The following is a 16,896-nucleotide window of genomic DNA, read 5'->3' on the forward strand; positions in this document are numbered from 1 at the left end:
AAATGGCATTCCTAACTTCATCATATAGTTCCATCAAAAAATAAACATTCTCACACCTCCACAACAGATGTATAGTTTTATAAAACCCAGGACAAAATTAACCAGCAGTCACCTTTGTACTGTGGTTCTCTGCATGCACAATCTCAGTCTCCACAGAAACACTGCAATGTTACAGTCTGAGAGGAAATACAAGTGTGCACAAAAACAGCTTGTGTGCACAAAAACAGCTTGTAGGCAAAACCTGCAAGTGTGTCCATCAGTCATCACAGAATTTATTTGTGGCCCCATACAGGTCAGGTCACTCCGCCACACAGAGGCTATCAAAAAAGAGGGAACATACAAACACTTTAATTTTACTCCAAATTAAATGTACTGCACGTAAGTCTCCCTAAGGAACAAACCAACTGTGGGATGGAAGTGGAAAAAAAATTTCCTTATGTAAAGCTCATATTCAACAAAAGATCTCATGAAAGAGAGTCACCTAGCTCCTGAAGTTCTACATGCTTCAGCAGCTCCAAATTCTAGAATGCAACAGATATTTAATTTGGTTGGTATTGCTTCATTGAACAAGTGAAAATTTTTGTGTTTTCCAAAACCAAATATTTCAGTTGTTTGAAAGAAATATGCTATATGAAATTCAATGTAATCATAATATCCATTAACCTCCCAGTTTGAAATCGATGAAAAGGAGATTGGTGACTATAGTAGCCCTAGTGTTTGCTTTAAAAGTGTGTAATTTATTCCTGGTCCCACTTTCCTCATGTAAGAATTGCAACTAACACGTAGAAAACAGATAGCATACATTACAAAGCAAACACAATGAAATTCTTATACAGAAGACCAGTTCCTTACCAAGGTGAATGTGACTGGTAGCATTTCAAAACAGTGATTTTAATGTACATGACACAGCGCACCACCATGAAATACTTTTGTAAGAAGTCTCATTATATATAGCAAAGACAACTGAGAAGAGTAAGGTCTGAAGTGCAGGCAGCAGCTTCTTTGTTAAAACGACTTTGCATTGAGAAGTAGTTCAGACAGTCTCTTTCCCCCTTCCAGTCCCTGCAGCTCTCCCCGTGTGTGCCTGGCCATCATAACAGAGCATTCACGCTCCTGCCACTGCCAAGTAACAGATGCAGTAGACAGGAAAGACAGAACAATAACTGTTTGTATAGGTTAGGAAGAAAAGTTACTGCTGTCTCCTCCTCAGTCAAGAGAGAAGGCTTAGTGCTTTAACAGGAAAACACAAAAATCGCATTTCTTTGGAGCATTATCAGTTACAAAAGTGTGAAGTCAAAAAAATAAAAATGCAAAGCAGTTCACTTTTTAATTTTCCTTGCAATTGTGCCTTTAAATAAAGGAGACTGAGTTAAAGTGATGGTGAGACTTCATGTGATTTTACCAGTAACTTCCACATGATAGAGAATACATTTCTCTCTTTTTAAAATATGTGTTATTTTTTTCCACATCATGAGATCTAGTCTAGTAGCTTAGCTCTATATTGACAGTTACAATGAACCACAAGCAGACGTCACAAAAAATAGGTCACTTGCCCTTAAGTCTACGTTGAAGTTTTACAAACAGGATTACAATCTTTATTACTTTGAGAATGAAAATATAACAATTTCAAGTGTGATGTATTTTCAGACTTCTGGGGAAAAAATGCTATGTACAGATGAAAAGAAGAAAGGTATCAAAAGCACTTGGAGAAAGTTATTAAAAATTCAACATTAATCTTACACTGTGTCCAGTCCTGATGAGAATTGCCTTCAAATTTGCAAACCAGGCTTTGCTTTGGGCTTTGGGGCTTGGTTTGGCTAGTTTGGTTTTTGTGGTTTTTTTTTTCCACTCAGTGTTGTTCCAAAGCACTCTTGTCTGTATTCTCATATTACTGTGGAGATACAGTATGTATGCACCCAAACAGGTGGCATGTCGTATATTTTGGAGCATCATATCAAAGAAAAAAAGGGCCTGTACAAATAAAAAGAATTAGATCATCTCATTTCCCAACAAGGTAAATCTGTCTACATAGGAAGGGAGAAGAGCTGCTGTGAAGCATAGCATATGTAGCCTGTTCATCAGCAGCTTGCACAAATGGTGCTCCAGATGTATAGCTGCTCAAGATAGCCTAAGGCAAAAATTTTCGTCAATTCAAAAGTGATAAAATGCTGCAGGGAAAGCACAGAAATGTGTTTACGTCAGTCTTTAATTAAACTGTTGTTCACGTCCAAAAAACCTTAGGAAACACTAATGAGACATGAGTTTTGGCAATTTACTCATCAAAGCAAATACACTCTTCCTCAGTCTGATGCAGCTTGTCATTCAGGCAGTTCCCTGGATGAACGTCACCTCGGCACACCACTTGGCAAGCCACTTGTTAGGAGAACTCAGCTGGAACCAAGCGGTGACCCAGGGGAAGTTCAAACATCCACCTGCCTGTTTCCAAACACCTGATCTGCTTTCTTGCTCACCACTTCTACATGGCCACTTCTCTTTGGTGCTCATGAGACACACACATATCATATACAAATATTAAATCTCTTTTAATCTAGTTTACTCCTCAAATCTTATCAGTATCTTTTCCAGCATTTATTTTCACAAGTCTTTCTCAGCAAGGTACTCTCCTGCAGACAACTGTCGTAGTAGGCCTGAGTAGGCTTATACATGTCCTGACTTGCCCAGACATGTTCTTCTGCTCTCCCTCTCTCTATTTTGGGGAGAAGCAACCGCAGGAAAGAGGACAAAGAACTTGGAGCCACTGAGTCTAAGGACTCTGGCCTGCCCAGAATTGTTTTGCTCCTCTTTGCATCCTGTGATAAACAAGGCACATGCACTTGGCTTGTGCCTGCCTCATGCAAGACCTAAGTTTTTCCCAAATTTGGGTTAGACTATGGCTTCACCTAATATATTCAAGCTTGGCTAACTGCCATTCTGATTGCCTATTCTGTGTCCAAAGGCCCACTAGTCTTGGGCTGTACTGATAAAGAGGTGAGCAGGTAACACAACGTGCTCTGCTGTTGTACTCATGCCTGCTGCTGCCTGCTGCTATTGCTCTCTGCTTCTGGCAGTGTTCTGCCTCACTGACTTATTCCATCCTGAACTGCCTGGAAACTGCTTGCCTTGAGTTTACCAGGAACAGGCTCTAAATGCCTCCCTGTGATAGGCCTGCATAGCTAGGGTGATGTTGTGCTGAGACTGCACATCACAAGACATCCTGCCTACACATGAAAGTCTCCTGGCAAGATGGGAAGTCCTGGAGATCTGACAGAGGAGTCAGGATAAGGTCAGAGATCATCTGCATCCTTTCCCCAGCACCCTGTGAAGCCTGGGAAGAATCAGAAGCCTCAGAGGCTCACAAGACATTGACAGAACCCTCTGCAAGTGTTTCAGTACTGTTTGAAGCTGTAGCTAGCCTGGCGAGTCGCAAGATAACTTTTGTGAGTAAATATTCAAAGCTTCTCTCTAAGAAATTCTGTAACTGGATTCTACTGTGCCTTTCTGCCTTAGTAGCAGAAAGGAGCCTCTCAAGTCCCCTGGTGGGTAAGAGGTATAATTCAAACTAAGAACCTCTTTCCAGTATAATGTTTGTATTTGCTAGTTATATCTTAAAGTGTTCTGGTTTTGTCTGTTCCCCGTATGTATAAGTATCCAAACTGTGTGTTTCAAACATTGTCAGTAAGTTTTCTGGTGAGATTTAATGTTAATAAACTGTTTTCATAGTTATAAGCAATCTTCACTTGGATATCAAAATTAATATCGATTATAATTTTGGATAATTTTTAACAATGATAATCTGTAAGAATTCATTTACAACTCATTAGTGTAACATCACCTCCGGAAAAAGCAAGATAAAGCAACATTAGACCTAATGTATATATAGCCATGGTGCAAGCAAGAAAGCAACAAAGCCCTCAGCACCACTGGCAAGCTAGAAGAGCATTCATTCTTGCTACCGTGTTAAATGAATTGCTCTTTTCCCAGATGCAGCACCTGCAATAGTTTCTGATGGCAGGATACACTACATATGTCATATGCAGCTGGACCTCACTCTCTACTGCCTCTACCACATCTGGTAAGTATGCTTGTGGTGGCAAGGGTGAAAACCTGGAGTAAATTCTACATTAAGATCAGATATCTGTATGATAATGATGATGAATCGCACTATAGTCAGAAAAATGTTTTACATCTGTGTGTGTGAAGAACAAAAACAGTCACTCTACACAGATAGATGCAGTATCACCAAATTTTCACATGTGATCAGTCTGATTTCCTTTAACATTGTAAGCCGCCTCCATTTCTCTACTGCAGGTCTTAATAAAGCACCTAACACTGAGTTTTGACAGATGAGTGACTGTAAAGCACAACCACCTCTCATTTGTAAGGCAACAGCTTTGTTATATCTGTCCTAAAGACTTGTCACTGAGTCTGGATGGAAATCAAGAATCTTGAAAATCAAAACATTTTAATTCATTTATCTTCACAAAAAAAGGAATCATTACATAGTTTTGTGAATAAATAGGAATGACAGATGTGCCTGAACAGCTTGGTCTATGAAATATTCTATGCCTAGAATACAGAAAGACTTGCTAGAATCCCAGTCCATTAATAGGTAGAGATCAGGCTTTCATCCAGCACTCCCATTCTCCAAATCTTTGCCCTAATTATTGGCCTGTTGGTGTCTCATTCTCCCTCACTGTAAATGTTATATTGGACCAAAGAGAAGCTCTCCTAACAAATCACCCATTATAATGAAAATCAGTTCTTACCATCAACATTTTCTGAGCAGAAAATCAACAAAACACAAAACAAACAAACAAAATAATCACCAGTCCTGTTCCATGACTTTCAGATACAGGTACCAACTGAAGCATGAAGGCGTTCGTATTCACAGTTAGAGAAACAGTGAGATTTTACACAGAGATACGTATGCATGGTGCCTAGCCCCTGAACGTTCAGAACTTGAGGAGCAGCTAGTGTTACAATTTGAAGAGAGCTGCTTCCTTTTTGAAAACCTCATGTTAAGTTTTATTTTTGAAAACCTCATGTCAGTTCTATTTTTGCTTCCACATCAACTGTAGAAAAGGATTTTGGATACAAAAAATTTATACTGAAGTATTTCAGTGTACAAAGATTTGGTAACTTCCCATTTGATCTCCAAACCAGTCCACTTAGTGCCAATGTTACATTCAAAGACACACCTCTTATACTGCACAGTTTATTCTGTCAGGCTGTGACACTGGTTTTCCTATCAGGAGCCCTGCCCAAGGGTAATCAAACACTATTGTGCTGTTTCACCATTTCACACCAGATAAATAATTTTAATGTATTATCTTTTGTGATTTTTGAGATTCTTCTTAGTCCTCCTTCTACTGCTAATATATTTACTGTTCTCTCTAACACCTGAAGACAGGTAATTTGCAATCGGGCTTTGGCTCTTCTAAATGTCTTCCTGCATAGCCTCATGACAACTTTATAGTCCTCTCAAGTGGCCTGCCTCTTCTTCCAACAACCATAGACCCTTCTTTTCTTCCAAAGCTGCAACCAAATCTCTCTATTCAGCCAGGCTGGCCTCATACCAGAAGCACTGCCCAGCTGAGAGACCTCCCACAATACAAAGGTGCCACTACAAAGACCATGGGGAGCTGTGGTGTTGCTGCTGGAGGAAGATGAGAACATCTCCATCAGCTCTGACCCACAAGGATTGGCAGCAGAGTGCCAGACTTCATCTCTGCAGCCCCTTCATCTTCACTTCCTCCTGCAGTTCATCCTATCAGTTCTGTACCAGCACAGTCCATCAGATGTCACGTGGGAGATACTTATGAATAACTCAGAGCTTAGTGGAGTGGTTACCTGTTAAACACAGAGCAGGCCCTGCAAGTAATGAGGCTGATTTTGGACACGGTGATAAAAAGCATGAGATCAAAAAAACAATATTGCTGCCACAAATAATGTAGGGGAGATTCAAACTAGATGTTAGGAAAGAGTTCTTTTGTCTGAGGGTGGTGAGACACTGACTGGAACAAGTTGCCCAGGGAGGTTATGGATGCTTCCTCCCTGGAGGTGTTCAAGGCCAGGTTGGATGGGGCCTTGAGTGACCTGTTCTAGTGGGAGTTGTTCCTGCCTATGGCAGGAGGTTGAAACTGCATGATCTTTGAGGTCTCTTCCAACCTAAACCATTCTATGATTTTATATATATATATATATATATATATATATATACACACAAACATACTGTCAATGACAAACCCACATGAGGCTCCAAGTACTCTGCACTACCATAAATATGCCTTAAACAGTTAGAGAACTTTATGTACTCAACTACTATTCACTTATCTTTACACTTCAGAAAGGGACTTGACCATTTCACTGTTTATGGAAGAGTGTGAGAAAATATAACTTGACATCCAAATCAATTTTAGTCATTTATTAAATCATTCCATGGAAAGTCACCCATACTTCAAGGAAAAACACACAGCGATAACATATTAATGCTGAGAATCCAAGGATTCCAGCTAGAAAACTAAATCAGTATTGCAACCATAACTGCAAAAGTCAGAACAGTATTCCCAATTTGATTATAATGAGATTAAAGAGGCATTTGAAATAAAATAATGTAAGCAAAGTTTTTGATTTAGAAGCATTTAGGCTATGGCATCTCCTTTTCCTTCCTATTATAATCTATACTGGTAACAGTTTAGTATGGTTTAGGAGGTGTGCCATATTAATGCAATTGTAGACCCAGTTGGGAAATAGTTTTGAACTGAGACAAAATCAACAACTCACATTGAAATATATTACTTTGATCAAGTTTGATACAGTTTGTATGAAAGTAGTAAAAAAAACCCAGAAAATAAGAAGCTTTTCAAATACATGTACAGGTACAACACAGAAACAAAGGTGAGGTACCTAAAAAAAGTTACAATATGTGTGCTGAATTAATTTAATTTTTTTCCGTCTCATGGGCGTACCATAGCTGGAAACAAAGTCAGTGCAGACACCTCTGATCAGTGAAGTATGAAGTACCTATTCTTTTGGTAACTGAAGGTATTCCGTACTACTTTGGTTAGATCATACAGAGTAATACATAGCCTACGAATTCTAAGAGTAGCGGGTAACTATCAAAAATTCTAACAACTAATGAAATCTCTTACACAGAAACACTGGAGTAAGAAAATTATATTTAACCACTCCTAGGGCATATCTCACATTAAGACATGCATGTTACCATTAATTTCAACCACGGGAAGACTAGAGTCATCATTAAGGTATGTCATGCTATATAGTCCACCCAAGAAGAACTCCTACATATACATGAAAAACTTGCTTTTGCACTCACATCTTTCACTGATGTGTATGGTAGATGAATGTGCAAGTGCTGAATGTATTCAAATCACAAATCACACACAGATAATGTAAAGTAATAGGCCTTAACAAAATATATTAGTCAAAATAAAAGACAAGGAACCTAAAGTAAGATTTTTTAAGTGACTTTATTGAGCAAATAACAGCCATTTCCAGGACCACAAAAAAGCAAAACTTTTTCTATGATTCCTATTGTATCCCCTACTGTATTTGCCACTCTGTCTGTATTTCTAAACATTTCACTCTTGATTCATTCAACAACTGAAGTGCACACAGGGTGAAAGAAATTCAGGTCCCTGCTCTGCCCAGAGCAGAAATTTTTCTCATCTGCTACTTAAGAGTATTTAAATATATTTAGGAACAAATTGTCAGTTCATCAAGAGCTCTTCAACATACAGAAAAAACAGATATAATCTCTGCTGCTTTATTTTTTTGAGAGAGTGTAAACTTAATCTCTTTTTTTACCCATTAACAAAGAATGTAGATTTTCTTGATGTATAAGCAACTTCACTCCTCTCAAGATGATGTTTTTTCATGTCCTGTTCATGGATTTTTTTCTCTGCTTTAAATATACATTTGAAAGCTTCTTTATCTACTTTTCCATACATATTGCCTTCCAAGCTCTAAGAAAGCACTTTTAATCTCTATGAAAGTAATCTTTAACTTGTTTTACATACCAGTAGGTTTTCTTGAAAAGGTATAGAAATCAACAGTTAAAATTGTTGTAGCAGGATGACTGTTTTTTAACAAATACATGCAACATCTGTTTGTTGAACACTAAAAATGTCTTGATTTACAACCTGATAGAAATAGGAGAAACTGACTGGCAGGCAAGTCTTCCTTGATAATGCTATTTTTTGTTACCATGATGCTACCTTCAGCATCATAGAAGCCAACAGGCTAAGAGAAGCAAAGGCTAAGAATGTTCTCCACACTTTGAAAAGTTGTTTGTTTTTTTTTAAAAAGTACCTCTCACTTTATGAATGTGAATTTAAAAAAACTTAGCAAGTGGCAGCATTTCAGTACTGTGCACAAATTATCCTAGTTAAAACCACAGAAAATTCAAATAGATCCTTAAGGAGTGAAGGGTATATATACAAAAGGCATCTGTATGTGTGTATACATTGTGGAAATATTATTTTTAACTATTAAAAATGCAAAGGTAAATGCAACAGAAGTAACTAACAAAACAAATTGTTTTAAAATATGCTTTGACATACAAAGATTTTGAGTACTTAGACTGAGTCTAAAACACAGAAATGCATTTAGTAGATACTTATCAAAGTAAAAAAACCTTTTTAAGATTATTTCATCCATTAGATATAGACTACAAGTTTCTAAACCATTAGCCTTCAGAAGGAGAACCAGGAGCTGGGAAAAATCCTGAATTCTGTCCAACACAGGTCACCAAAAAGCCGAGGTGATCTGTTACCCTTCTCAACTCCTGGACCACATTAACTACTTCCTCTTTTAGTTCCCTCACTTCAGAAATTAGAACATCCATCTTTGACAGTCCATGTGAAGAAGGCTCAAGAAGGAAAGAGCCATCAGGGAGGATCCCAATGGGGAAGGAGTGTCCAGTGGGTGGGGAGAAAGCAAAAGGGGACAAGTGTCCAGAAGGGGGATATCCAACAAAGGGGGTCGGGACCTGAGAAGTGGAGGGTCCAACAGCTGCTGGCCAATCAATGGGTGAAGGCGATCCAGCTGTTTCAGTTTTAATGGTATGGTGGCATCTTGACTCTTGACTGTTGTTAGAGTTGGGTGAAGTGTAAGAAAGTAAACATGATGAAGAAACTGTAAAATTAAAATTCACTTCATTGTATATTGATATTCAGTATTTCCAGACAGCTGACTACCACAGAAATTGACATAAATCTCTCCACTTTTATCATGACTAGTCACTGGTGATACCCCTGCTTTATTTATTTACAATATACACATGGTTGTAACACTATACAGTAAAACAGATCTCAAGGACAAATATTCAAATGTCTGTGATTATGTTAATGCATTTTGTCAAGCAAGCTTTCAGAAGGGAAGCCTTATGTTCATGCATGCACTGTACTCTAGTCTTCTGATATTTATTTCCTTATGAGTTCAGCAAATAGTATCTGATTTACTTCTCAGGAAAAAAAAAATGTATTTTTTTCACTCACTGCACTAGTCTCTAGTTTTCTTATTTTTTTTTAATTCCTCTCCCAAAAGGGATGGTGATTTATTTTTTCACATGTACAAAATTTTATTCTCCTCAGAATTTATAAAACACTAAGCAAATTTACTCATGTAGCAACTTCCAACTATTTCATTATTACTCCACTACTGCAGGAATTCAAAATTTTGTTTAGCATAGAAATGTAAACACCTCAGGAAGAGCAACCAGAAAAAAAAGAAGACTTCAAGATATTAACAGAAAACTACTTCTTAGACCTAGATACATTTCTAGTTAGTTGAAAGGTAACTAAGACATGATTCTGCCTTTATTGAAGTTAATATATCATTTAACTGGAAAAATTAAAGAGAGTAAAAAAAAGCCTTGCACAAGATCTGACAGCAGCAGAAACAGAAATTGAACTCCTAATTGTCATAGTAAAGCTCTGTTTATCAGACTTTTCACTTTTTTAGGCTCTGGGATTTTTGGAAGATGGTTTGTTACTTGCAAGGCTAATGAAAGAGGTCTGGGATAAATCTTAGCAGTTATAAACCTGCCTACTTGCTCCACACAAAGACCTGTTTCAAGTATTGTAATATAGAAAAAATAATGCAACCATTATGAAACCTTCCAACAATGACTGAATGTATGTAAACTAAGAAAACAACATTTAAAATCCAATGTATTTTTTTTAAATCTGTTTTGGAAACTATTACACATACTCTGTTGTTACACATATTTTTTACATAGTCACAAAGTTTTACAAGTCAATGAAGTAAACCTCCAAGACAGTATAATTACTTCACAGGCTTTTTTTTTTTTTCTTATCATAAAGATTTATAATCTGGCTTCAATTTAAAAAAAAAAGTATGGTTTTAATACTAATTTTGGTTTGAGCTTTTTATATTTTTATATCAGAATAGTAATAGGCATAATAATACCACAGAACTGGATAGTGAAGTCAATACTCATAACCCTTTGTGGACTGGCTTTAACCAATCTTATGCCATCTAAAGTTCTCATTTTTCAAATATGCTTACTTATTTCTGCAGGAATTACTTCTTCAAACAGTCAACTCTCCTAAAATATTCTATAAAACACATTCTGGCTGAACTACAAGTAATCCTGCAGTCATGTTCCTACCCCTCAGGATGCATGCCTGCACAGCAGAAAAGCTGTATAAACTACAGAGATTACAATAGAATCCCTCTTCTGGTGTCTACTGACCTACTGATCTATATGGCATTTGTTTTTCACAGCAACAAAACATTATCCAACCTGTTTCACATCACTGCAAATTTTCATCCATCACATATTTTTAATTTCAGAATATTTCTGTGCTAGTCATTAATCACTCTTAGATACAGCTTACCTACAAAATTCCTAACTACTTTATTCAAAGTTTTGGCTGTCATTGTTTTAGTATTTTCAGATGCAAACTACCACTGTCGTTCCTTTTCTACCACTTTATAAATGTACCTAAATAAAATCACAGAAAGTCTTCATTATAAAATAATCTTTCAATTGTATGTAATTTCTTTTTCAATGAAAAGATATTACACTTTGGTATGCAAATGAAAAATACAGATCTATTTCAGCCCAGAAGTTAGAGACTGTGGCAGGTTCAACACAGAGACAATGAAACTGAAATCAACACTGTTATATCTCAGTATCAATCCTGTTACTGATTTTCACCACTCTCTTAGAAAGTTTAAATTACGTCAAAGTGAAGGAGATGGTACTTACCTATAACTCAACGTATTCTCACTAGTGGGTACTGTGAAATGATTCACATTTCTAGTGTTGATAATGTTAGGAGACTGTCTGGAAAAGCAGTGCCTGTTGGGACAGTGTGAGCATCCCCTGGTGACAGTGGATGAACACAAACATGATCCCAAATGGCTTCTATTTTTTTCTTGTTTATGCCTGATCTCCTGTCATGTGCAGATCTCCATAGAAGAGAGTGAAGTATTACCTGTGAGTTCTCTGGCATAGAAACCACCTCCAAACTTTTATTTGTTACCTTTGTGCTTGCTGGCATAAGAAAATGGAGTATATATTTTCGTGAATCTTGTATCTTGCTAAGATCTCTGGGTCCAGAAAGAGCTTTATACAGATACCTGCTAGCATGAAGATGATATCAAGTACCTAACAAAGGAGTATCTGAACAAACATGCCAGAAGCTGCAACGTACCCCACAGTGCTGAGGAGCTACATACCAAGGACAGGCAGTGCAGTCACTACGGTGCTTCCACAGCTACAATCTCAGAAAATTACTGGAACCAAACACGAATAAGGAAAAAAAGCTCGCCTATGCTGCCCCCAGTGTAATGGTGTCCAGATTAGACAGTGTATTATCCATCCCTCTGAAGGAATGGGAGATCATCATAACAACAGAAAATGCAAAGCGTCTTATGACATTTCCGACATAACCTCTCTTCTTCTCGATTTTGCTTTCATAAGCTGTATTTTACATCTCAGAGACTCTCCAACATCTCAGCCACAGGCACAGGATCCATTACGCAACATTATTCAAATAAATGCAAGTTTAAACATGGTTTCACATCAAAAAGATGAGTGATAAAACTACACTGGCATCTAAGTTTATAAATCATTAAGATAATATGAGGTAAACGTATAACAATTAATTTTGCTGTTTCAATCACTGAAACTTTCCTTTCTACAAAAATGTGTTCCTTGCTTTTGGTAGTCAAAGACAGACCACCACTTACAAACACTCTTTAGTCCCACAAAGGTATGTGCAGGATCTTCAGACAAGAGCCTGCTGGGCCCACTCTAATTCAGAGTCACGCAGTATGGACTAAAAGCACATACAGGAGTCCACCATGGTAAAACAAAATCTGAGTAAACAAATGTTGAATGAACCATAGTATGGAGATATTTTAGGTTTAACTTGAAACTATTGCAGTCAAAATCCTGTTGAGATGATTACAACATATGCAGTATCAAGTACCTCATTTGACATACATCTTTCCAAACAATAGATAAGGCAGACACAAGATGGAAAAATTATGATGTGGTTGTTTATACCATATCCTCTTGTCTGTTGGTTTTAACCACATTTACAAAAACAGCAAATACACATACCAGACAGAAAAACAATTATTGCAATAACGGAAAGGCAGATAAAGAGATTTATTGTGTATTTTAATATACTTTGAGGTAAAACAGTTCTGTGTTACTCACCTTGATCTCTTTCATGCCACGTCCGACTCCCTGCAGCTGGTGAATTTGGAGAAGGATAAAAGTCTCCTGTTGGGCTTGGTTCCATATTTTCATCTATGGAGATAGTTTTGGGTCTTTTGCTGTTGAAGTAATATGGGATTTGACAGTGAATACAATATGCAGCCACTAGTAGTATGTAAACTGTTTGGATTTAGAACCACAGAATCATAAAATTGCTTCAGCTGGCAAAAACCTCCAAGATCATTGAGTCTAACCTTCAACCTGACACAATCATGGCCATTAAACCACGTCCCAGAGTGCCATATCTACACATTTTTTGAACATCTAGTATTTCAATTGAAAGTAATTTCAGCACTACAAAGCACATACAAACAGTGGATATGAAAGCCTAGGTTCACTTATAGATGATGCTATTTAGTAATATGTATTGCATGTATGTGCTTGAATTTTTCACAATTTAGTATTTCAGAGATGGCATGAATGGCTGGCAGACAAAAGTCTTCCAGCATTTGACTGAAAATCAAGAAATCGGTTACTGTGACCTACTAAAGAAAGACTATGTCATGAGAGTGTTAGACACTACACACAAATCATGAAAGCCAAACAATGCACTGGAGAAGTACTGCTAGTAAAATCAAGGTAAAACAGGAACTTTCTGAGTGTTAATAGGCAAAAAAAAGGTAGTACTGTATTTCACCCTAAGCTTTTCAAAGAGATCTAACCTGAAACAAGACTTTAGAGTAGTTTAATTAAAAACAACAAAAGGCTCGTATTTCAAGTCATGTTACATAAAAGGAGGCAGTACTTCAATACAGTGGAAGGAAGTCGAGTTTATTCTTAACAACATATACACCAAGGCTGTTATGCTGACTGTCAAAGAAAATCATGAGGAAGGTTTTAATTGTGGTAGTATTGTTGTTGATGTTAATGATAATTAGTCAATACCATAAGAATTAATCTATCCCTTTCTAAAATGTGTTAGGTGATGTGCTGAGCTGAAAATAAAATTAAATGGAACAGAAGAATATGAGTAACTCCAAAGCATCAGGTGCTGGTGGAAGAGCAGTGTGGGCCTGCCAGATGCTTTTGAGGGAGGAACTGGGTCTTCCTCAGAGATGGGAGAAGGGACCATGCTGAGGAAAGGATGAAGTGAATCACTCTGATCAAACTGCCTGTAGCAAACACAAGGAGATCTTTGATAAAAAACAGAGAGCTGTTACTACCTCACATGCTCCTCCTTTTTCTCACTGTGATGGGAAGTGCCCCATGTAAGGATGCAGCAGGAAACACACTTTCATGAGGTAGGATGATGCTACAAATAAACACATCCTGTCTTTATATACCTGTCCTAATGCCTTTCCCATAGGAAACAGTATCTTTCTCAACATATCATTCAATACAGAAGTACAAGAAGGATTCCTCATAAATAGCATTTATCCCTGCAATTACCCTGTGGCACCAAGCCACCAAGCCCTGATGACCAGTTCCCAGCTGCCAGATCTTCCAGCAACTTAACAGAAGTTTCAGGATGAATAGCTGTTCTCTCAGCAGATTATTTAGCTAGCACTTCAAACCCTAACTAAAATTACTATTGTTTTCCTACCAATAGCAGTGACAGGCAACAATGGAACCACTTCAAGTTACACAATTTGTAATATACATACTTATACATAGACTGTGATAATGTACATAAGTAACCTACCTCACAAAACTGGAGGAAATTAATTAAAAGTTCAGCGTATTTGAGAATTGCCTGTCCTACGTTACTGAAACTGGTTTCACTTTAGCTCCTGTTTCACATTATTACCTGCTTGGTGGAGAAGACAAGGACCTCTGTAGGTTTACACCTGAATTCATGTCATGATAATATGGCTGGCTCTGAAGCTCTCCAATTGGGAAGTTCACTCCAGTTCCCTGGGTTATTGGTGCTGAAAAACATATTGTCATAATGAGAAAAGATAATCTTCTATTTTTTTCTAGCCATCTTTTCATTTTTAACACTGGAAAAAATATCAAGATGTTACTACCTGTATCAAAATTTCTGTCTCTTTCAGAAATCAAGCACAGACAAGTTTTTTCAAGGTTTATATATACCTGAAAAGTGAATTGTCTTTTGCAGTTCTTAGAAATCCCTTAGCAGTTATGCAGATGTCATATATTTGTTGTGTAACAGACTGAGGGAGGTTGGTTTCTCTGGTTTGGAAAGGAGGAGACTGAAGGGGACTTCATTAATGTTTATAAATATGTAAAAGGTGAGTGCCAAGAGGATGGAGGCAGGCTCTTCTAAGTGAAGCCCAATGACAGGACAAAGAGTGAGTGGAAGCTGAGGCATAGGAAGTTCCATGGAAACATGAGGAAACAATTTTTCACTGTGAGGGTGACAAAACACTGGAACAGGCAGCACCCAAGGGTGTTGTGGAGTCTCCGTCTCTGGAGATACTCAAGACCTGCCTGGATGCATTCCTGCATGATCTGGAATAGTTGATGCTGCTCTGAAAGGGGGATTGGACTAGATGATCTTTCAAGGTCCCTCCCAACCTCTAACATTCTGTGATAACCTGGAATCATTAATACAAAAAAGGTTACACAGATGTCAACAGAAAATCAAGTGTTCTGCAGAACTTTCATAATGAATGAGGCAGGATTTATAAGGACTGACCACAGAATCACCAAACGGTAAGGGTTAGGAGAGACCTCTTGGGATTATTGAAACTATCTCTGCTGACAGAGCAGAATGACCTAAAGGAACATGTCCATGCAGGCCTTGGACCTCTCTCTCTCTGGGCAACACATTCCAGTGCTCTGCCAACCTCAAAGTTAAGTTCCTTCTCATGTTTAGATGGAACTTCCTATGTTCGAGTTTATGTTCATTACCTCCTTTCCAACCACTGGAGATAAACCAAGTAGAGTCTGGACTCATTTTCCTGACACCCACTCCTTAGATACTTGTAGGCATTAATAAGATCTTCATTCAGCCTCCTCTTCTCCAATATTGTTATAATAATAGCATTATGTTTTTTTAAAAATGAAAATAACTGGGAAGAATAAACATGGTGACATTGAACCTTTTTTTCCCTTCATTTTAACTCTTTTGTATTAATAGCAGCCTTCTGTGCCAACAGCATGTTTTCGCTGCCTCCTTTTTCTCTCACTCAGTGCCATAGGTACTTCTTTGCCTATGTAAACCTACACAGAGGCACACACAGTCAGGTGTTATCATTGCCTCCTTGTAAGGCCTGTGTACTGCATGTCTTGGCATTTCAAGAATAAATTATATGTTACATGTTGTGGTGTATTTACCTTTGCTCACTGTCTGTGCATTGTGCCTTTTAACTACCTTTGGCACTTAAAAGAATAATTGCACGTTGTGTAATGTATCTGAAGGTTTGTATTTTTCCTGGCAGTTAAAAGCACAACTCTTGCGGCTTGAGGTTAAACAAATGCATGGGAAGAAATCCCACAGAAACCACACACTTTAAGGCTTATTATTAGAAGTATATCATGTATAACAGCTGCAGAAGGTGCCATTCCGTAATGTAACTACAAAATTAATTCTCATGGAATCTGAATGGCTTCATAATTCAGAATTTAACAACTTGACAATTAAAGACAAGCATAATTTTGCACACCCCTGGCCTCCTAAACCAGCAAAACTGTACCTTTAGCAAACACAAAAACTAAGGTGTTTTAACACTGTAGGATAGTAATGCTCAGTGGTTTCCTAAAGGACTTAACATAATTTTAATTGTTAAATATTAAATTCTGGCTACAGGAAGTGAAATTGTAGAATCATAGAATCATCAAATGGTCTGTGTTGGGAGTGGCCTCTGAACGTCATGTAGTCCAACCCACTCTGCAGTCAGCAGGGGCAACCTCAACTAGATCAGGTTGCTCAGAGCGTTGTCAAGCCTCAGTTTGAGTATCTCCAGGGATGGGGGCCCAGTCAACTCCCTGGGCAACCTGTTTCAGTGTTCCACCACCCTCATAGAAAAGAATCTGTTCCTAATATCCAATCTAAATCTGCTCTTCTCTAATTGGAAGCCATTGTCCCTGGTCCTGTCATTACAGACTTTTGTAAATGGTCTCTCTCCATGCTTCTTGTAAGCTTCCTTCATGTACTGGAAAGCTATTAGGTCTCGTCGAAGCCTTCTCTTCTCCAGGCTGAACAACCCCAGCAC

General features: G+C 37.8%; 1 protein-coding gene across 6 annotated transcripts in view; it reads right to left on the reverse strand.

The window, feature by feature from the left end:
* Positions 1 to 16,896, reverse strand: part of NFIB (nuclear factor I B) — a 203,642-nt gene that overhangs the window by 52,311 nt on the left and 134,435 nt on the right. For 5 of the 6 annotated variants that reach the window (XM_064140621.1, XM_064140619.1, XM_064140618.1 and 2 more), the window contains exons 5-6: positions 14,526 to 14,646; positions 12,719 to 12,837 (exon numbers count right to left, since the gene is read on the reverse strand). In XM_064140621.1, coding sequence (XP_063996691.1) covers positions 12,719 to 12,837; positions 14,526 to 14,646 — 240 coding nt within the window. Of the gene's footprint in view, positions 1 to 8,655; positions 9,157 to 12,718; positions 12,838 to 14,525; positions 14,647 to 16,896 lie in introns of those variants that run through there. The other variant, XM_064140622.1, reaches the window with a different exon arrangement.

This window comes from Pogoniulus pusillus, chromosome Z, assembly GCF_015220805.1.
Source record: "Pogoniulus pusillus isolate bPogPus1 chromosome Z, bPogPus1.pri, whole genome shotgun sequence".
In the NCBI taxonomy this organism is placed as follows: domain Eukaryota; kingdom Metazoa; phylum Chordata; class Aves; order Piciformes; family Lybiidae; genus Pogoniulus; species Pogoniulus pusillus.